The sequence below is a fragment of the Adiantum capillus-veneris genome, chromosome 11 (genome assembly GCF_014529385.1).
Source record: "Adiantum capillus-veneris isolate H3 chromosome 11, ASM1452938v2, whole genome shotgun sequence".
In the NCBI taxonomy this organism is placed as follows: domain Eukaryota; kingdom Viridiplantae; phylum Streptophyta; class Polypodiopsida; order Polypodiales; family Pteridaceae; genus Adiantum; species Adiantum capillus-veneris.
In genome coordinates, this window is record NC_140941.1 from 143,160,069 (window position 1) to 143,183,250 (window position 23,182).

General features: G+C 46.0%; 1 protein-coding gene across 3 annotated transcripts in view; it reads right to left on the reverse strand.

The window, feature by feature from the left end:
* The window catches only part of LOC147448144 (polygalacturonate 4-alpha-galacturonosyltransferase-like), a 35,185-nt gene extending 12,629 nt beyond the window's left edge, over nucleotides 1–22,556 (reverse strand). Inside the window, exons 1-7 of one of the 3 annotated variants that reach the window (XM_086524003.1) lie at nucleotides 21,695–22,556; nucleotides 21,438–21,472; nucleotides 21,299–21,358; nucleotides 21,049–21,186; nucleotides 20,769–20,955; nucleotides 20,637–20,671; nucleotides 20,186–20,517 (exon numbers count right to left, since the gene is read on the reverse strand). In XM_086524003.1, coding sequence (XP_086380129.1) covers nucleotides 20,186–20,517; nucleotides 20,637–20,671; nucleotides 20,769–20,955; nucleotides 21,049–21,186; nucleotides 21,299–21,358; nucleotides 21,438–21,472; nucleotides 21,695–21,833 — 926 coding nt within the window. In that variant the 5' untranslated portion in view covers nucleotides 21,834–22,556. Of the gene's footprint in view, nucleotides 1–20,185; nucleotides 20,518–20,636; nucleotides 20,672–20,768; nucleotides 20,956–21,048; nucleotides 21,187–21,298; nucleotides 21,359–21,436; nucleotides 21,473–21,694 lie in introns of those variants that run through there. The other 2 variants (XM_086524004.1, XM_086524006.1) reach the window with 2 other exon arrangements.
* Nucleotides 22,557–23,182: the final 626 nt, after the last annotated feature.

Here is a 23,182-nt window from a genome sequence, read left to right on the forward strand (position 1 = left end):
CAGTACAACATCGATTTTCAGCCTGTGTACCAGCGTTTGCTGCAGCAGGACTTCAGCCAGCAGTAGGGCGTTTTTCAGCAGGAGATTTCAGCCCTTGGGGCAGCGTTTTTGCAAACCTTGCATCAGCGTTTTTAACCAGCCATACCAGCGTTTTGCATCAGCCAAATCCGCGACATGAAGCCACACTCAGTAGCGTTTTTATGACCAGCAGAAAGTAGCGACAAACCGCATCAAATCAGCGTTTTTTTGTCAGAAGCATTAGCGTTTTTGCAACAGCAGTGAGTCATCGTTCAAAGCACTCAGTTCCAGCATTAGCCTCGTCCTCGTCGTCCAGACCATCGACATCGACATAGCAAGCATTTAGATTTGCATGAGCCATTGTACCAGATTGTGCAATCAATAGTAGACCACTCTCGCCATCGAGAGTGGGGCCCTTGGAGGAGGGGTTTACAACTCCCTGAGGTCGTATTCACTTCTCTCTCTATCTCTCAGTCTCATGCATCTTCACGCACAGTGTCCATTGCACTCTCTCATTAAAGAACGGAAGGCTCTCCCTTCCATAAGTAAAAGGAACCTTGAGCACACTTCGGAGCACTCATCTTGAGCAAAGTTCAACATTCATTCCGCTGCACCTTACAATACATGTGTGTATGTCCTCTGTCTATCGAAAAAGACAAAATGACAAAATAGTTCAGACTGGTACAAAATAAAAGAGAGAAGGACGTCTGGTGGGTGATGAGATCTATGGGGATGGGTGGGGCTCTAATACTAGGGATATGTGCATGTCTACTGTGAGAGCGATGTGCGGAAGCGTGAGAGAGAGAGAGAGAGAGAGAGAGAGAGAGAGAGAGAGAGAGAGAGAGAGAGAACACAAATGCAAGATGTGGGAAGAGGGGCGATCAGTCCCCCCTGGCCCCATAAATAGGTGCCCAAGGGGAGGTAGGGCACGCAATTCCTAGAAAAAATCCCCCACGACCCAACAAGAAAAGATATATGGAAATATATATGTGGGCGCCCGGACAAGGTGGGCGCCCGGACCCAAACTCGGGCGGCCGTACTAGGTACAACCTAGGCTATGGGTGGCCAGCCCGGAGACATACTAGCCGTACAAGTATGCCCTAGACCTATGTGAAGCAGCAAAGTGGTGTAAGTCTAACACCCCCTCTCAACACCAGATGTTGAACAAACCGCGTGAAGCCGAAGATGTGAGGCAAATGATGAAGATGTATGCTGCGATGTCCACTGAAAGACAATACTCAAGTGAACTCCGTGAGTGTAGCCGCAGTCTGGGGTGTCCCGACCGCCAAGAAATCTCCATGGTAAAGTGTCGTCACGAGCAGTGTAGCAAGCTGCTATACTACGTGAAGGTCCCGAACTGAGTGTGAAAACAACTCCTTGTTGTGAAAGAAGTGTTAATAGACCTGCAAGTGTCCTGCCCACTAGGATATGTGGTGTCTCTAGTCAAACCAATCTGGAGAAAATAAGGAAGCCCAGGAATCGTCATGAGAATGACCGGAAGCTTGTCGATGCATGAACCTGTAACCCAGTGTGGCCAGGTGGCTAAACTATGTAAAACTCCAGGAAGGCCCGATGTGGCAATCTGCGTAGTAAACTCCTCCGAATGAAGGAAAGCCAAACTGAACAGTCTACACTATAAAAGCTACCATAAGCTGCAGCAGTCACCGACAAACCGCACAGACCACTGTAACAAACTGCTGACGTGTCAAAGCCCTGAGGAAGGGAGCCAACTTGTAAATGTCGGCCGAGGGGCCTAAACTCTAAGAAGAACAAGTAACAAAAGAAGTCCTACCAACTTATGGTGACCCCGTCCGATGGGGCCCCAAGTGACAAAGGATTAAAATAAAGCAGGACCTACACACACATACACAAATTGATGACGTGGCAGATTTTCGAAAATTGCGCTGACATGATGACGTGGTAGGCTGTACAGATTTCCGCGTTTTGCGCTAGCTGATGACGTGGCAGACTGTACATAGTTTCGTAAATTGCGCTGGCAGCTTTTTGGCTTTGCTTTTGGACCAGAAGCTTTTGAGTTTGAAGGCTTTTTACTGTAAACTGCTTTTGGGGCCTAGGGCCTTTAAATATGAGGTTAGGGCTCATTCTCTGGCATGCTTCCTGGAGAAGGTGCAGAGTATGGAGTACGACTTGTACTGTGTTGATGCAATATAAAGAAATACCGAAAGGGGCGCCAAGGTTTGGGGCCAATACTCTCTAGGGTGGAATTCCACCACTCCGTGTCGCGTGTCGTCTCTCTCTCTCAGTTATGTTTTTATTGAAGTGCTAAAAGTCTGTTCAGTCTGTTCTTTTCTATTGGCACGTGGTGCCCGTCTTGTGACACCACCATCGGATGGTGTCGTGTTAGTAGGTAGGGTAATCCAAGATGAGATAAAAGCGAGACTCAACAATCTACACTGTGTAGGGCCTCTGAGAAGAGGAGTGGTCAGACCAAGCTGTCTGCACCGTAATCATCCAAAAGAAGCCGGACTGAACAGTCTGCATTGTGAAGATCCTCTAAGAGACCAATCTTTCTGCGCCGTCTTGCCTGTATCTCCTGCCTCCAATCCTTCGGTGTCAACCAAAACAGAATCTACGCCAACAACGCCACCAAGCCGCCTATCGGTGTGGCTCTCAATGTGAATGAGCTGGGAGTGGCCTACTGCCTAGGAGGGGGGATAAGTCTATTGTAAGGTTACGGAGGGTGAGTGTAAGCAACTCTGAAGGTAGCAATCCAAATGATCAGGAGTGTAGAAGAGCAACTGCACTACCATCCAAGCAAAGCTCCGAGTGACTCCGGATGTAGTCACGGGATGCCTGATCTCTCGCATCTCGCGGGTAAACTCCTCAAGAGAGTCCAAAGCACTCAAGTCCCACTCCGGTCTGTAGATCCAAGCAGTCTAAGAAGAGATCCAAGATCCTCTCCCTAAGTCCATGTAGATGCTCCTATGTAAGCAAGTGATCTGACATGTCGAGGTCAAGTGGTAAGTGTCTGTCCACCCAAGATGGTGGTGTCTTCTCTGGGAATGTCAAAATCCCATATGCCGATGTCACGGCCATATCTCGTGTGTCCTCCTCTAATACAAGGTGGAAAGGTACGTGGCGTACGGCATGGTTAAGGTACGTACGAAACGTACTTCAATACTGAACCACCTTTCAGGTACGTAATAGGTACGTACCATTTGGTAAAAAAAACCATATTATACTGAAATTAAATTCACAGAGCTTTCAAACATGAGACTCATAAACAACTTAACTCGCGCGGCCGGACCAGGTAGAACCTAGGCTAGCCCGGAGACATACTAGCCGTACAAGTATGCCCTAGACCTATGTGAAGCAGCAGAGTGGTGTAAGTCAACCATGCAAATGCATCAATCTAGCTAGCTCCATCCTATGCTAGTGGGGGGGGTGTAAAATGTAGTTTATGGGAGGGTCAGGGCAAGGTTTGCCCTGATGAACGCCTCTGAGTAAGCCATCATCTGGGCTCGTCTCTCCTCACACACACACACACACACACATCTCGGAAAGGCTCTCCATGCTGATCACAACTGCTCATGCAAGTGACCAAGGGTGGTCCGGCATAGATCTGGCATGCCCCAATGGACAGACCCGGGGTAGGTACACAACTGCGACTACTCGTGACACTGCCAACTGCTCCTACACATGAGACCTCTGACAACACCTGGGAAACCACCAAGCAAGCACGAGGACAACAAGTCTAGATCTCCTCCTGGCAAAGGAAGAAATGCCTTGAGGATGATCGGATCTAGTATTGTTGCTCCGGGTGCATGGGGAACTAACTGCAACGCGTGTGGAAGGACTATTGTGTGCCTGACCGGCTGCCCCTCCTGTTGCACGTCTCCCCAACCTCCGCTCATGCTGGCTGCCCAAAAAAGCTGGTATGGGAGGCTGCCCCCTCTCCTGCCTACTGGGTGTCGGCCTCCTACAGCTTCCCACCGGGGCACCCAAGGGAGGGTGCCCCATATAGGTCCCCACCAAAAGCTGCCAACCCACATGCCTAGCCCTCACGACCCAACAAAAAGCCCATAAATGGGAAAATAGCAATGAAAGGTGCCCAAAAGGCCCCTGGGGTCTTGGGAAGGCAAGAACCCGGCTTGGGAAAAATACCCAAGGCAAGCAGGAGCTTGTATGGCCAAGTAACAAAGCCAAAACCTTGAGCTTAACATGGCTAAAGCATCCGGATATGAGAAAACTGCCTCACATTGGCTAGGCACAGCCACAAAACAGCCCTCACTCCTTAACACCTGTCCCCTAGGAAAAATTGGATTGACTAAACAAATCCAGAGAAATGCCATAACTCTAACACCCCCTCTTAGCTCCTCGAAAGGAAGACCGACAAGGAAGCTTGAGAAGAGAGGGTTTCATCGATGAGGATATCTGCTATAGAACTATGAGGTTGAAAAATACAAGGCGTCCTACTATCATCCAACCTACTATCCCCGAAAGATGTTTGGGAAGTAAAATTATTGTTCGCTCAAAGTAAACCAGCTCTATCAAGAATCTCCTCAACTCAACCGACTCACAAGTCGCACAACCAGTATTGTTGTTAACCGCTCTAAGAGAATGCATCAAAAGGTAACAACATAAACTACCAATATCCAGATCATTTCCCAACTCTCATGTGCTCCATCCTTGAGAAAAGAGTCAAAAACTTGTACCTCCCGTCACATAGCACATGCCAGAATCTCCATTGCCACGAGAAATCCAAAGAATGCGGACAACCAAGGCTACTTAGAAATCAATTGTCTGATGATAAAGAACCAAAGAATTGCACTAACCACCATGTATCATGATGAACTGCAAACTATATCTAACGACCGTGAAGTGTTTACGTCAATGCGTAGAGCTCTTACCTGCGGTTGCAATGCAACAAACACGACTGCAATGTGACAACCGGGGAGGGAGTAGGAAGCGTGAGAAGGAGAGAAGTAAGTGTCGTTAGCTCACACTGTGTTTCATTATCCAAAACTTAATAATAACTTACAAAAATTGGCTTTTATACGTTAGCCAAGGTTTTTGGTGATCAAAACTAATAATCTGGGAGCTCTAACTAAAGATAGGTAATGACACGTTGATAAAATTTGGAAGCTTGTAGCCCGGCTCATCTATTACAAAGTTTATCCAAAAAATAGGAGTAACAATATTCCCGATTTAAAAAAAATAGTAAGTGTTTTTACAATGAGAGCTCCAAAAATGGTATCGGAGTTAGCTCGTTGCTAACATTCCCCCCCTCCTTGCCTGTGTCGTCCCTTGACACAGCTTTATGGGATGAAATAGTGTTCAGGTTGACTTCATCAGGACTGAGTGAAAACTGCTACTGATCTTCATCTGTTTGGAACACATCCCGAGAGGATATCACCCAACTCTCAAAGTGAATTGGGAACAAACATCCAACAGAAAGAAATGCATATCAATACTGAGACTGCAGGTACCACAGCAAGATCAAGGGACCCTACATCCAAGCTCTGTAAGAGAAGGACAAGATGCTATGAAAGCCACCAAAAAGAGTGTCAGTCCTGTCCGCTACACATGGAACCACTAGAATTGTAGAAGGTAGTCCCAGAAACTGACTACCAAGCTGGCTCCACACCCCCTCTAAAGGGAGAACACTCGGACCATGGATGACTGCCATAACTCTCCAACAGTCTCCACTTGTGGAACTAGATCACCCGAGATAAGAGAATCCGAAAGAAAATATACATCTGGAACCTAGAACCAAAACTGGGAAAATCAAGATCATCTCCCTAGGGATGGCTAATTTGTACACAGTAGAGGGCGGTACTAATTCAATTGCCTGTTAACTTTACACATAGCACTGAGAAGAAAAGAGAGCACAGGTGCATCCAACGACTAGAATGTCACTGCGCACACGAAGACCAACACCTTGTAGGCCCCAAAGACTGGCGCCCCTTTGGGTATTTCTTTATTCAATTGAAAATAGGCGATCCGAACACATAGATCAAAGTCTCACAAAGCTGTCCAGTGTGACAAACTGCTGATGTGTCAAAACCCTAATTCTGCTGAAACCCTAACCCTAAAATCAGAAGCCCTGATTCTACCCGAAACCCTAATTTTGCTGAAACCCTAACCCTAATTCTGCACGAAACCCTAACCCTAAAATCAAAAACCCTAATCCTAATCCTAAACCTCATTTGCTGACGTGGTGGGCTGACACGTGGCCTACTGTACGGACACCAATGCGATTTACGAAAAGCTGGTAGCTTTTGGCATTGCTTTTTGGACCAGAAGCTTTTGAGTTTTAAAGGCTTTTTACTGTAACTGCTTTTCAGGCCAAGGGCCTTTAAATATGAGGTTAGGGCTCATTCTCTGGCATGCTTCTTGGAGAAGGTGCAGAGTCTGGAGTACCAGCTTGTACTGTGTTGATGCAATAGTATTTAGCTTGTACTGTGTTGATGCAATATAAAGAAATATTGAAAGGGGCGCAAAGGTTTGGGGCCAATACTCTATGGGGTGGAATTCCGCCACTCAGTGTCGCATGTCGTCTCTCTCTTTTAGTTCAGTGGTTATTGAAATGCTAAAAGTATGTTTAGTCTGTTCTTTTCCATTGGCACGTGGTGCCCGCCTTGTGACATCCAAACCTGGAGAGGGCTGCAATTGCAGGTTTTTGACCCAATTTCAGCAACATAACTATGCCAAAACCCCTGTAGGTCAAAAAAACATGTACAAGATGGATTCCCTTGCAATTTAGTAGCTGTAACAGAAATTCAGGGTGCTGTAATTCCCTGTTTTGTCACTGCCAACTGCCCGAAGCCCTGTCTAAGCATCACGAGGCCTTCCCGAGGCTCCCCTAGTGTTCTCTTGCAGTTCAGGTGTGAAACCCTAAACCTGCAGGGCATTACAATATGCGCAAAGGAAAGAGAGAGATGCACGAGAGCAAATCATCGAGCTGCATAAGACAAAGGAGAAGGCAAGCTTTTCATTAAAGCTGTGAAACCTGCACCCACTAATCACACACACACACTGTAGGTCACAATGCTTCAAAAATCAGCCCCTCTCTCTCTCTCTCTCTCTCTCTCTCTCTCTCTCTCTCTCTCTCTCGGGCGCCCCCTCTTGCTGAGGTGTCTTGCAGGTTGCCCTCCTACTGCCATGTGTCCAGTTTTCCCCTTTGGTTTAATTTCCTAGTGGCCCAAATTCCATTTGGCCCGCACAGGCTTCCATACTCATCAGAATTCAAAGCTAATTGACCCGACCAGTCCCACACTGACTGACCTAGATTCCCGATGTGAGAAACCCCTTTGGCCGCAACCGTTTTACACTAGCCATGCAATGTCTACTTGCACCCTTTCAAGGGTTTCAAAGAAAACAAGTTAAAAAAATTTATTTTATTTTATTTTATTTTATATATATATATATATATATATATATATATATATATATATATATATATATATATATGTAGTACATATTTAAAGAAAGCAACAGGAAAAATACACCTTCTCGTGACACACCCCACCCTTGAAATACTGTAAGCGACCTCGCTTGCATGCCAATAATATATGTTGATATCTCTTGATATCACATAGATTCTATGATGGGAATCCGAGATATACATGCTTCTGGAAATGTAGAGTTGGACAATAAGACAATCCCACCAACCTGGCTACCACACATATATCAAGCATAGAAGTCTTCTCGTGTACTCTCAAGCACAAATTTCTCTAGCCAAATTCTGTATGGAAAGAGTACATAGAATTGCTTTACTCCTTTGAGCATCATGAACCATGCTCTTATCTTGCTCCCCCCCACTCGATGAGATTTTGTAAGTTGGCAAAACTTCATATGTTGCTTTTGTTTCTTCTACTACTACTTCTCTTAGGTTTTAGGCCCCTTGGTCGGGATCTGCAAGTCGGCTAGGGTTAGGTTTAGAGAACCCTAACCCGTCGGGTCTTCAGTGGCTAGACACATCAGCAGTTGATATCCCCCCTTCTTGAAAGAAGAGTAACCGTCCGCAGTAACCATGTATCACCAAAACAACTCAAGTTAGCTCAAAAATTTACGAGGGTCATCGAGAGGGACATTCCAAGGGACAATCAATTCTCTCATTCCAAATCGGAGCTCTTGATATTCCGGCGTAGCAAAATTAGCCATCACACCCAGACCGTGCTGATCTTGAACGGGTGTCTCGAAGCACTAAAATTACATACCCAGGCAATCTCACCCAATTAGGAAATTTCAGTGATTGGCACATCACAATGCAACACAGATGCTTACATATGTATGTTATAAGACATAGAAACATAAAGTCGCCGATGAACACCCCCCCCCCCCCCCCCGCAAATAACCATCCCGATCCGGGCCATGAGCTGTTCAACGACTCCCTCATCATTCCCGCAAATAACCTAAGAGGTCCGGGCCATGAGATATAGAGGCCCTTTACACCCAAATGCTCCCCAAACCGCAGCCTGCGTCGCTTGGAGGTACTAAGAGTAACCACTGCTCAGACTTCAATACTCCCTCCTAAATAACCATCCAGGTCCGAGCCAAGAGTAACAACAGCACAAACATTCAATACTCCCCCCGTAAATAACCATCCACGTCCGAGCCATGAGTAACAACAGCACAAACATTCAATACTCTCCCTCTAAATAACCATCAAGTCCGGGCCATGAGTAAAAACAACACTTTTCAAACATTCAATACTCCCCTCGCAAATAGCCAGAAGGGTCCGGGCCATGAGTATGGGCAAGCATTCTCAATCTCAATTCTCGTCAATACTCCTCCTGGAAATAAATTACTAATCATTGAAACCAGTATTAAACCCAGAGTCGAACAATTCAAATCGGCACCAAGACAGGTTTAAAACAAATACCATCCATTTCAAACAAATTCCAAATAGGATCTCTAAACATTTTCTCAAGCAGATTCAAAAAACTGCTAAATCAAATTGAAAAAGCATTCTAGACAGCTCGAAAAGACAACCGGCTTTCCATCCTGAGACCTACACAAAAATTAGGGTTAGGTTTCTTCCAGAAGTTTGTAGCCAATCGCGACATGATCCATAAGCTCTTAATTCGTAAGGCAGTGTACCTGTAGTGGTGATGGTAGTCCCATGATATAGCAATCACACTAGGCCTCCAAGGTTATCAATTCGAGAAGAGGCACCTACTGAGAGATGTCGAGAAATTTCAAGTTGTAACCTGCTAGGGTTTCCGTGGCAAGCAGAAGCTTAATTTTTCAAAATTGTCGAAATCAAAAGCTACTTGCATCAATGCACAGGGTTCGTCGAGACGAGCTCCTTCTTCATCTCCTCCTTCTCTTGCAAGTGGTCTTGGGTTTTTTATGGCTTATGCCCCTTAAGACAGAGCAATGAAGACGGGCGATGGAATAAGGATGGGAGTGACTTGTAAGTCCGAGACAGGGACACGAAGATTCTTTGATTGAAAAAAATATGAGGTTCTTTAGCTTCTTTCTTGAGTGTCGTTTCTTCTTCATCCAAATCCATAACTTCCATCTGCAGGTCCATCTAGGTCAAGTTTTTCTCTCAAGAAACCAAAAAAGAAAAAAAAAATCATGTAAAATCTGAAAGTGCCATCTTGCTCTATCTGCTCTTGAAGGACCGGTATGCTTTCAGAAAAGCACACGCCTAAAGCTCCGATACAACTGTAACGAGAAGGCACCAGGTGCCAGGGGGAAAGAGCAGACGAGACAAACTATTAAGCATTTCACACAACTGAACTAAACGAGATGCACGGCACACGAGACGAGGAGTGGCGGAGTTTCACCCCGAGAGAGCACTAGCCCCAAACCCTGGCACCCCTTTCGATATTTCTTTATATTGCTACAACTCTGTACAACGTCGGTACTCCATGCTCTGCACCTCCACGCATGAGCATGCCAGAGAATGAATGAGCCCATGGCACATATTAAAAGGCCCTAGGCCCATGAAAACCATTCTACATGAAAAGCTTCAAACTCAAAAACATCTGGTCCAAAAACTGAAATTGGAAAGCTGCCAACGCTAATCTCGGAAATCCGTACAACTGCCACGTCATCATGCTGCAGCGCAATTCACGAAAGTCTATACTGTCACGAGGACGTGGCAGTTATTAACCATGTCACAGAGATGTGGCAACTGCTAACCTTGGTTGTTGGTTTCTTTCCAATGGGGTTTATTTTATTTATTTTGAGACCCTCTTTTTCAAGTAGCAAACGGTCGGACATTGTATGGCCAATGTGAACGGTAGATTCACCCGCAGACGGGAAGTGGTCGGCACTGGAATTCGCATGGTAAGAGGATGTCTAGGCTCAGAGCAAGATCATATAGGTCCCCCCGTCGTACTTAGCAAGTTGGTGGATACTAGGAAGTGAACTCAATTAAGGCGTAAAGTCAAGGTGGGACTACCAACAAAAAGTATCCGACAGTTGGGCCACATTGCATTTTTGGATGCGGTCCCAATGAGGATAGATGGTCAGAAGACCAGTGGGAGCCCAACGGAAGCATCTCCTAAAATTTAGGGAACTGCTATTTTGGGCCACGAAATGTGTTCGCGTCATTACCTTCGGTATGACTAGGGGAACACTTTACAACTCTGCCGCGAAGTCAACTGACGCACCAGTTGAGATATTTTTAGCAGGGAAAGCCCAAACTCGGAAACTGGGCGACGTGTCAGCTTGTGAGCGATTCTGCCACTCTGGGAGGCAAAAACGAGCTGCATATCATCAAAGGGGGCGCCATTTTCAGCCACAGGCGGATTGCAACAGGTACAGAAGCTATGGAATGCTTACCTTGCCCTCTATGTACAGTATGGTGACGGGAGTGATGCCCCGCACGCTACATACTGCTCTCTTTCTCCCCTACGTGCAGTTATGTGATGCCCCACAAGAGGGCTACTCATTTGACTGATGTACAGTTGTGTGGGTTCATGCTTTTGTGCTGAGGCAAGAGCCTCCTTGAGCAGGAACAGAGGTAGCTAACTGCTGCTCCAAAGCAGGCACTGGTGAGGGTCATAACCTCACCGTACAGGTGCAAAATCAGCGCTGTGTATGCGCTGTAATTTGACTGTTTTTCAGCCATACGGATGCCAGGATCATTGGGAATCGTGCCCCACTGGCAAAGGACAGTTAGGGGACTGTTTGGGGCTGAAAACAGGGCAAAAACCAGTAAATACAGCGTGCTGAATTTACTGTTTTTGGACAGGAATCAGAGGGTATACGACAGTGCAAGCGAGTTCCAGCAGGGGAATTGGTTTCGCGCAAGTTTTGGGGCTGTTATGCTGCCGAAATTTGGCCAAATCAAATGGTATCTAGGTGGATACACGTGAAGGATTCCCAGGACCTTACCTTGTAATTTACCCTCCTAAAGAATAAAGAAATACCGAAAGGGGCGCCAATTTTGGGGCCTACAGGTTGTCGGCGTCTGCTCGGAGCATTCTAGCTTCCGAGCCGTGTGTGTATTCAAGTGTTAACTCCCGTCGCAGGTTCTCTTTGCAAAGTGCTCTGTGTGTGTGTTTAAAGTAAAGAATTTCGGGTGAAAGCCAACGCCTACCGCCCTACGGGCCGGTTTCATGGTTCCATTGCCGGGATATCAATCACTTTTTCCTCAAAGAGTGAGCCTGGATTGTTCAGGGTAAAGACACACAGTGCAAGAACACGGGGATTACACTATGGCCGACAAGGGGAAGGGAATTATGGAAGAGGGTTCCTCTCCAAAGGACAGGCAGGAGATTCCTATGGTTTTTGAGATTGGCGAGAGCTCACGGCCACGTCAGTCTGTACCTCCTGTCAACGTGAATGTCCCTCCAGTAGTAAAGGGCTTTATGACAGGGCAACTTGAGGATGATGCGTTTAAGACTCAGTTAGTTGCCGCGGTGAATGTCTTTTCGCAACTGGTGCAGAATCCGAGGTTTATGGAATTCTTACAAGCGCCACCAGTGCAACAGCAAAATAGGCAACCTACGCCGCGTACGGAGCTTGTTGAAGCTCAAGCCCAGGTACTTCATGAGGCGCAGGAGGAAAGGGAACACTCGCATGTTGCGGAGTCGGGGGCTCCAAAGCAGGTTCCTCCCGTGCTTGAACAGGTGGCTAGAACGCCTATTCCACAGGTTATGCCAGTTCAGCCCGCCACCTTTCAGAGCCAGCATGCTGTCTTGAATGGACAGGGAGCTGGATACCAGGCTATGCACTCAGTTTTTCCACCACCCACGGTACATCCTGGGTATTTCGGGGGTGGATCAGTGTTCCAAAGTATGGCTGGTTATGCGTCTGGAAGTCAGCCGTACATGCCAGGAACAGTGTTTGGGGGTATGCAAGGCATCATGCCAAACCCCATGTATGGTACTATCGGCATGCAGCAAGGTTTCCACGGCAACCAGGGCCAGTTTGGGGTGCCACAGGGTCATTTTGGCATGGCTGGTTTTTCTGGACAGCAGCCAGATATCGCACCTCTGACGCAAAATGTGAATGGCCAACACGTGCCGATCATGCCTAGTACAGTGCCCATGTTGCAGACCATTCCGTATGACAATTTGGGGGCACTAGAGAAGCCGAAGGCTTACAAAGAGGGTGGTGCAGCAGTAAAGTTCAATACCTTCAGTGGTTTCGAGGACAAGACAAAGGCACTCACTTTCCTCCAGCAGTTTGATACAGCTTATGCGGGAGGGAATTTTACAGAGGCCTCGAAGGTCAGGAAAGCTACCACTTTCTTAAAGGACAATGCGCTTACCTGGTGGACGACATTGTTAATGCAAGGACAGGCACCCGCCACTTGGGTTTACTTCAAGCAAATGTTTGCATCTGCTTGGCTATCAAATGAATTTGAAGCCGATGTCTTGACAGATTGGCACCAGCTTACGGCAGCTTCGTGCAAGAGCTTGCTGGAGTACAATAGGAGGTTTTGTAAAGCATTACTCTCAGTGACCTCCTACAGATTTGTGCCACTGACAGAGCAGATAGAGAAGTATTGTTGTGGGTTGCCTAAAGGGCTACGCGATTACTGTACAAAGAATAGAGTGGCTACCCTTACTCAGCTTATGGAAGTTGCGAACACTGGTCTTGCCCTGTTGAAAGGAGAGGACAGTGCATTTCCGAGCAGTGATAAAGGAGGGCAGCAGAAGAAAAATTCAGCGAAGAAGCCCTTTGTGAAGACGGCTCCTGATGCGTCACAGGGGTCAGAAAACGCCACCAAGGACAAGGATTCAGCTGGGACTTCTGGAGCGCAGGCAAAGAAACAGAAAAGGAAGCCTTTTGTGCGCAAGTCGCTCGAGGAAAAGAAGGTCCTAATGGCTGAAAACAAATGCTTTATATGCGAGCAGCCTGGTCATATTTCTATCAATTGTCCACAAAGAAAAAGGCCAGCTGACTCAGAGGATAAAGAAGGCCAGAAAGGCAAGAAGCCTAAACCCACGGCAGGTTTAGTGCCAGACATGGTGGGTGACAGGCCCAGCACAGATGCCAGTGAGTTATGCAGGGCATGGGGTAAAGTTAGGGATCAGACGGCACTCATCTTCTTTGATCCAGGTGCCAAAGCCAACTTTATCTCACCAGAGTTAGCTATGAAGCTCGGCATCAAAGCTGAAGAGATGGGGTACACAGCAGAGGCAGGGTTGGCATGTCCTGGCCACTCAGAGTGTGTTACTCCTATCATTGGAAAACTGCGTCTGCATATTCAGTCGTATGTGGACACTGAAGAGTTTTACATCATGCCGCTGGAAGGTTGTGATGCCTTGTTGGGGATCCCGTGGATGTTCCGAGTGCATGGAGTCTTAGATGCCTACAACAAAAAGATCACTGTACAGCATAGGGGCAAAACTCACATCTTGGATGTAAAGCTTAAAGGAGAGTCAGTCCCTATTGTATCAGCTTCTGCTATCACTTCTGTAATAAAGAATCATCTTTCTGTGTACTTGATTTTTGCACGTGATGTCTCAGATAGGGATCAGTCAAATTTATCTGTGTTAGATAAAGAAAGGTCAGCATTTTTGCAAAAGTTTAGTGACTGTTTTTCTGATTCATTACCGTCGCAATTACCGCCAGAGAGACCTGAGGACCATCGGATAGATTTGGTGCCAGGGTGTAGCCCACCAAATAGACCTCCCTACAGGGTTAGTGCGGCGCAGCAGAAAGAGATTATGGGCCAGGTTGAAGAGTTATTAGAGAAGGGGCTGATTCAGCCTAGTTCTTCACCCTTTTGCTCCCCAGTGCTCCTAGTGCAGAAGAAGGATGGCTCATGGCGCATGTGTATTGATTACCGTGCGTTGAATAAGAATACCATCAAGAATAGGTTTCCTATTCCTCGCATTGATGATATTCTCGATCGTTTAGAGGGTGCTGCAATTTTCAGCAGGATAGACCTGAAGAGTGGGTACCATCAGATTCGTATAAGCCTAGAGGATGTGCACAAGACTGCGTTTAGAACGACATTTGGTCTTTATGAGTTTCTAGTGATGCCGTTTGGGCTAACAAATGCTCCTGCCACGTTCAACAGAATGATGGACCGGATTTTCCGCTCGCATCAACAGTTTGTTGGAACATTCTTCGATGACATGATTGTGTATTCGAAGAATGAAGAGGAGCATAGGCATCACTTGACCATTGTGTTCGAAGAGCTGCGCAGTCACAGGTTACTTGTCAATCCTGAGAAAAGTGAATTCTTCCTTGAAGAGATCCACTTTCTGGGCCACATAGTCTCAAAGGATGGTGTTAGAATGGATCCCGCAAAGGTCGAAGCTATCAAGACATGGCCAGACTTGAAGACTGTGCACGATGTCAGAAGCTTCTTGGGATTGTGTTCCTACTATAGAAGGTTTATCAGAAATTTTGCAGAGATAGCATCGCCTCTTCACGCATTGCAAAAGAAAGAGGTCACTTTCAGATGGACCCAAAAAGAGATTTCAGCTTTTAGTCTCTTAAAGGAAAAGTTGACTTCAGATCCAGTTATTGTTTTGCCAGATCTCAGGAAGTCATTTGTGGTCCAATGTGACGCGTGTGGCAGTAGCATCGGAGCAGTGCTAATGCAAGATGGACGGGTAGTAGCCTATGAAAGCCGAATTTTGCAAGGGCCAGAGAGGACTATGCAAGTCTATGAGAAAGAACTCTTGGCCGTGATTCATGCGCTTTCTAGCTGGAAGCACTACCTCTTAGGTGCTGATTTTGTTGTCCAAACAGATCATCAGACCTTGCGATACTTCTTGACACAGTTAAAGTTATCCGAAAAGCATATGCGATGGGCAAACATTCTTTCCATGTTCCACTTCCAGATTATGCATGTGGAAGGCAAGAAGAATGTTGTGGCTGATGCGTTATCAAGAAAGCCACAAATTTCAGCTGTGTCAATTCCTTATCATCATGAGTTAGATGACATGAAGGAACAGTATACTGCTGATGAAGATTTTGCAAGGATCTTTGAACAGTTACAAGAGGGGCAACATCACGAGCACTACCTCCTCAGAGACGGTTTTATGATGATGCATGGCAGACTTTGTGTCACTAGGCCACTGCGACATAAGGTCATGGAAGAGAGTCATGTCCCACCGTATGCAGGGCATCGTGGCATTGATGCAACAGTTAAAGCGGTAGAGACGTTCTTCTATTGGCCTACCTTGAGGAGAGATGTGGATGCCTTTGTGCGAGCATGCATAGTTTGCCAAAAGGTCAAGTTTGACAGGCAAAAGGCACCAGGGTTGTTACAACCACTCCCGATTCCGGATAAGCCATGGGAAAGCATTGCTATGGACTTTATCTTTGATCTTCCAAGGACGCCAACAGGGAATGATGGTATATGGACCATTATCTGCAGGTTCAGCAAGCAGGCCCATTTTATCCCTGTCAGGAAGAAGATAAAATCTGATCAGATGGCACGCTTGTTCATGTACAATGTGTTTAAGTACCATGGTATGCCACAATCGATTATCAGTGATCGTGATCCTCGCATGACCAGTTTGTTCTGGAGAGGATTGTTTGAGAACATGGGTACTACGCTCAAGTTCTCGTCTTCGTTTCATCCACAAACTGATGGACAGTCAGAAGAGGCCAATTCTACTGTCTTAGATCTGCTGAAATGCTATGTGTCAGATAATAAGGGCAAATGGGAACAGTATTTGCCTATGCTTGAGTATGCGTACAATAATACGGTGCATTCGTCTACTGGCAAAGCACCTTTTGAAATTGTTGAAGGCGGCAAAAAGGTTCCTCCCATTTTGCATACAAAGGACAAGATCTTTGAGGCAGATCGATATGTTGAGAACATGGATGAGATGTATAAGAAGATTAAAGTTGCCTTGGAGAAGACTCAGGCAAAACAGAAAAAGGCTGCTGATCGTCACCGTCGTGAATTGCTACTATCACCTGGTGATTGGGTTCTCTTAAGGTTCGAAAAGGCAAGATTAAAGAAGATGAAGGGCAAGGAACGGCTGTTTCCTAAGCTCAGCATGCGTTACTATGGGCCTTTTCAAGTGCTTGACAAGATCAGCGATGTGGCTTACAGGCTGAAATTGCCTGATGCGTGGAAGATTCATAATGCGTTTCACGTGAGTCTTCTAAGACCCTTCGTGGGTGATGTGCCAGAAGATATGCCAGTTGAGGATCAGCCAGAAGTTGAGGAACTTGATGAGATCCTCGTACCTGAGCAAGTTTTGGCACATAAGGACAGAAAAGTTAAAGGACAAGTTGCAAGACGCTATTTGGTGAAGTTCAAGAACTATCCGCCTATGGATGCAAAGTGGATGGAAGAGCATGAACTGTCAAAGTCACCAAATGTATTGCAGCTTTACCTTGAAGCCTTTGGGTTACAGCCTACTTATGCCCCAACCCAACGTGTGCAAAAGAGGGGTAATGATAGAGCTAGTACATCGAATGTACATATGAATTCAGTGCCATAGATGGAAATGGCAAAAGTATGAAGGCCTCATTAAGTCATTTGTATCTATGTATGTTACGACCTTTCTTGCGGATACATGCGATGATAAAAGAGTGTTGATAGCACAAGATCATCAGTGGCGTGTATTTATGATATGCAATCGAGGACGTTTGCGATTTCAAGAGGGGGGTATGTCACGAGGACGTGGCAGTTATTAACCATGTCACAGAGATGTGGCAACTGCTAACCTTGGTTGTTGGTTTCTTTCCAATGGGGTTTATTTTATTTATTTTGAGACCCTCTTTTTGAAGTAGCAAACGGTCGGACATTGTATGGCCAATGTGAACGGTAGATTCACCCGCAGACAGGAAGTGGTCGGCACTGGAATTCGCATGGTAAGAGGATGTCTAGGCTCAGAGCAAGATCATATAGGTCCCCCCGTCGTACTTAGCAAGTTGGTGGATACTAGGAAGTGAACTCAATTAAGGCGTAAAGTCAAGGTGGGACTACCAACAAAAAGTATCCGACAGTTGGGCCACATTGCATTTTTGGATGCGGTCCCAATGAGGATAGATGGTCAGAAGACCAGTGGGAGCCCAACGGAAGCATCTCCTAAAATTTAGGGAACTGCTATTTTGGGCCACGAACTGTGTTCGCGTCATTACCTTCGGTATGACTAGGGGAACACTTTACAACTCTGCCGCGAAGTCAACTGACGCACCAGTTGAGATATTTTTAGCAGGGAAAGCCCAAACTCGGAAACTGGGCGACGTGTCAGCTTGTGAGCGATTCTGCCACTCTGGGAGGCAAAAACGAGCTGCATATCATCAAAGGGGGCGCCATTTTCAGCCACAGGCGGATTGCAACAGGTACAGAAGCTATGGAATGCTTACCTTGCCCTCTATGTACAGTATGGTGACGGGAGTGATGCCCCGCACGCTACATACTGCTCTCTTTCTCCCCTACGTGCAGTTATGTGATGCCCCACAAAAGGGCTACTCATTTGACTGATGTACAGTTGTGTGGGTTCATGCTTTTGTGCTGAGGCAAGAGCCTCCTTGAGCAGGAACAGGGGTAGCTAACTGCTGCTCCAAAGCAGGCACTGGTGAGGGTCATAACCTCACCGTACAGGTGCAAAATCAGCGCTGTGTATGCGCTGTAATTTGACTGTTTTTCAGCCATACGGACGCCAGGATCATTGGGAATCGTGCCCCACTGGCAAAGGACAGTTAGGGGACTGTTTGGGGCTGAAAACAGGGCAAAAACCAGTAAATACAGTGTGCTGAATTTACTGTTTTTGGACAGGAATCAGAGGGTATACGACAGTGCAAGCGAGTTCCAGCAGGGGAATTGGTTTCGCGCAAGTTTTGGGGCTGTTATGCTGCCGAAATTTGGCCAAATCAAATGGTATCTAGGTGGATACACGTGAAGGATTCCCAGGACCTTACCTTGTAATTTACCCTCCTAAAGAATAAAGAAATACCGAAAGGGGCGCCAATTTTGGGGCCTACAGGTTGTCGGCGTCTGCTCGGAGCATTCTAGCTTCCGAGCCGTGTGTGTATTCAAGTGTTAACTCCCGTCGCAGGTTCTCTTTGCAAAGTGCTCTGTGTGTGTGTTTAAAGTAAAGAATTTCGGGTGAAAGCCAACGCCTACCGCCCTACGGGCCGGTTTCACTATACAGTCTACCAAATCATGAGTCAGCGTGAAATCCAAGCATCCGTACAACTTGCACGTCATCACTTTTTACACTAGTCCTTCGTGTGCGTTCTTGCTTTATTTTAATATCTGTGTCACTTGGGCCCCATCGAACGGGGTCCCATAAATTGGCGGAACTCTTTTAATAAAGTGCCACCCTCGGCGAGACTTTGTAAGTTGGCAAAACTTCTTTTGTTGCTTTTGCGACTTCTTCTCTTAGGGAGAAGAAAAGCGCTTTTTTGTTACTTTAAAATTCATCTTTAGACAAAAAATTCGTTCTTAAAGAGAGAAAATCAACACGTTGAAAATATAGTTGCAAGAACGCACAAGAAAATGGCAAAGAGGAAGCAGAAGCTCAAGAGCACACAACACAGGAGATAGTACTGCTGAGTGTGCTAATACAAAGATAAGGCTTGCACTAGAACGATGAGCATATATACAAGCCGGGAAAAAAACCCTCCTAGTTTGGAAAAAAGGTGTTGAGACTATGTTTACACAAATAACTACCATAATATGGTAGCATTTCCTTCATTGGAGTCTCCACAAGTGACCTTGCTCAAACGGGAGAAGCAACATGTGACGTAGAAGATGCCTGCAACAAAGGCAATATGGGAGTCATGGCGTCTCTCATCGTCGTCAATGGATGGAATGACACCTGCAAGAGGTCTATCCAAAGAGTGGTGGGCAAATGTTCTTCGTCAACTCTCATGATGCATCTAGACCACTCAAACTAAGTCTAGACCACTCAAACTAAGTCCACTGGCCAGGACATGATCTTCATATCTTGGCATCCGCCATAGCATCCACACGGAACTAAATAAACCTTTAGGCTCAAACAAGGAAGCTAGACCAACTACCTAAGCCTGTTGCATGCAAGCCTAGAATTTTCCTCTTGATGTCTCTGCACACAAGCCTAAAGTATCCTCACGAACTCCAATACCATAAGAAAAAAGAAGTTAAGGATAGAATTAAAATACAAAACGGCCCACAGACTTAACACCATCCATGGCACACAAGCCCATTTAACTTGGTTGGCAACCCAAATCTCGCCCGGCTTGACACTCACTGGGTATAAGCCATCTTCCATCACATGGGAGAACAACCTTACAAGGCCTGCTACAATGGCAAAGAAGCCCTCACTCCTTAAAAAATAGGTGAACCCAAGAGATGACCACCAAGACTCTACCAACAGTAGCTCAAAACTATATCGGAGCATTCTTCTTCGAATGCAACTGTTATGCATACAAATTTATCGATAGGTTTTCCCCCCAAAGATAGCCTGGCCTCCTGCCCAGATCAAGGCATCTCAAGAATGATCAGTGGTTCTTGGACAGTCGATACAGATACAAATACTAGTACAATCAAATCCAATGAAAATTGACATTCTTTGACAGAATCAATTTGGGCATACAATACTTCGACTTGTCACCAAGTAGTACTTGTCATCCTTGTTCAGAAGTCTCACACGTCTCAGCATAGCAGGTCAAACCTGGATTTTCAAACTTGCATGATAAAGGGAACAAAGCATTACACTTACTAACTTTCTTACCCTCAATATATGAGTACAAGATCAATACCAAAATGGGAATAAAATAGAAAAAAGACTGCAGCTTGAGTAACATGAATATAAAAGAAAGCAACCTGCGTGGCAGATCCACGTCCAAATTTGCCTCTCCAAGAACACGGTGACTCTCTTTTATGCGTATATTTAACTCACGCTGAAGATCGATCATATTGCGAGAGTGGGCCAAACTTGCATATACCCTAGCCATTATGAGCTGATCTCGCATGAGTCGGACAAGAGCGTCTGAATCAACATCAAACTCCGGCCTCCATATGCTGTACTTGTTTAGAACGTTGTCATCAATCTCTTTCTTTCTTTGTGATACTTCCTTGACTATTCTTGGTGCAGCCACTTCACCGCCTTGAGTGAGCTCAAACACTCTCTTATCTTTTCTTTCAAGTCGTGTTTGCTGAATGCACAATGTTCGCATCCTTTTAGGACAACGGCAGGCAAGTGGTTTTTTTCTTCAATTAAGTAAAAGTACAGGCAGCTCACAGATAATCTTGAGATTTTTTAAGGCTACCATACCAGTCTTGCTATTCTCTCAGCTGCACTACCTTTATCTGCAGAATAAAAAGTACAACCGCATCATGATACGCAATGTAACATGGAAAAATGCAATTTTAAACAAGTGTCCATATCTACTTCCCATCTGCTTACTAGTAAAACTTTGTTCTGAGTCCTCTCGCCCACTCTGTTCTCCTTCTTTCTTATCAAGCTCTACTACCTGCAGAATATGAGTCTCCTCACCCTCATGGACATCCAAGGCTTCCCTCCTTACAGATGCAAGGCTAAAACTTGAAAGCACTGAACCTTTTTTTCTGCTTTGTGTCTCATTCAAATTTTCCTTCAAAAAGTTTTGAATAAGTTTGTGCATAGATCTGCTTGGTAAAAGCTCGGTGCAAACACGTAATACCAGTCAGAAAGATTATTTGCTTACCTGAGAAGAATTTTCTTCAGCCTTGCTTAGTTTGACCGGTTTCTCTACAACCCAAGAGGATGATAAGTCCTTTCTTCCAATTACATTCAGGCTCAAAGGCCCAGAATCATCCGTGTTTGTTCTAATCACATCAAGAACCTGATGCAAGGTGCATTTGATAGAAGTTAGCAAGAATTAAAAGACAGCTACTGATGCTTCTCAAATCTCAAATATAATAAGGAAAGGAAGGGTAAACGGGATGCTTTCTTACATCTTTAGAAAACAAGCTCTCAATCTGTTGCAGGGCATTCAGATTTTTATCATCTGCACCCTGCAGTAACAATTGAAATGCATGAGAACCCCAGAGTGAGTTATCATCTGCTGCTATACATATCCTTAAATTACTTAACAGTGTTTGTGAGGCTGCCTGACAGATCCTTGTCACCTGCACCAAACCAAACACAGTAAAAAAATGAGACATGTTCCAGCCACACAAACAGCTAAGTCCATCAACCTATCAGACAGACTTCCTAATTAAGACTGCCCACTCAACTACAGACAATAAGCATGCATGTACTTCTATACAGAAGAAACCAGAACTACTCGGTAAACAACAGATAATGCCAATCCAAGTAAATAAAAAAGCATAGAGTTTATTTTTCCATACCAGAGGAGGAGAAGTTGCCTAGCCTTGCAGCCAAGAAAACAAGAGGAGTCACTACTGAAACAAGTAACAAACTGACCACCGGAATCCGGAATTTCCCTGCTCGAGATCTTGGGTTTCCATTCCCTCTTCTAGATGGCATGGTAAAACTTTACCTTAAAATTCAAAACTGAGCATTGGAAACTACTCACTGCCGCACTTTCCTGTTATATTCGTAACCTGGACAGTTACTTTGAACTGTACGCTCTCTGCTCTTTGCAAAAGTACAAACGTTCTGGGAATGAAAGACTAGCCGCTTTTCAGCTCAAAATCTGTTTTTCCAAGATTCAATGAACTAGAACTGTGTAGCGGTTAATCTCTTTGAAAACCAAAGTATCCTCAACTCCACCTGACAATGCATGACTATCAAATGTTCGCGCACCAAGAAGTTTTCATTCTGCTACTTTACGTTTCTCTTACTTTCCATACATCAATCCCTCAGAAGAGCTCCGATCTCATCGCAAGGATGTCGCCGAAAAAGCCGAGATCTGCTGTAGAATGCAGGCAGTCACTTATTTGGCTGAGAGGAACGAGCAAGGGCTCTTGAAAATGAAAGCTTTTGAGCTAAAGGGTAGCTAGGCTCTGTAAGCTTTAACGGGATGAATGTTTACTCTCAAAGGGAAGGGTTGACTCTGCGGCTTTGTGAAGCGACTCAAGAGCTTGTGAAGTTGTGATCCTGCGTCCTCGTGAGCTTCACCACGGCTCTTTGTTTGTGTTTTGTTTAGAACGTGCAAAAGCTGATCGACGTCATCAAAACCCAGCGCACGATTTCCTTCCCCCTCCTAGGTATCAAGAAAGTTTACAGCAGTTTCGCACGGCCACCATAGTCCACCCCCGCTTGCAAACGTCAGCAAACGAAGCTTGCAATACCCGATTTCGGCAGGCCCCCCCTCGTCACTATATGGCACGGCTCTAGCAAGGGGGGATCTAAAGCCCAAATTTGGCGGCGCGAGGTGGCTTTAATCTCGGTCGTCGGATCATGTAGTGAACTAGGGGTGAACTCGGGGTGAACTCGGGGTAAAAATGGCGCCCCAAGTTCACTCCTAGTTCACCCGCCTCGCGGGATGTGGGTCGAACATGGGACGTCTCGGTTGCCACACGAATGTCCTACCACCACGCTAGCGCGCGTCACTGTCCATGTTGGCATGGCACACGATCATATCCTAGTTTAAGCGCCCCTAGTTCACCCCCAGTTCACCCACCCCTAGCTTACCCGCCCCTAGTTCACCCTCAGTTCACCCCTAGTTCACTGTGTGATTTGACGGCGGAGATTAAAGCCGCCTTGCCTCCCAAATTTGGGCCCTAGATCCCCTCTGACCCGGAGCCGTGCCATATAGTGACGAGGCAAACCCCCCACCTCGATCGCCAAGAGTTCACGCTTGCAAACGTCAGCAAACGAAGCTTGCAAGACCCCCCACGGGCAAACCCCCCACGGTCCACCTCCTCGATCAC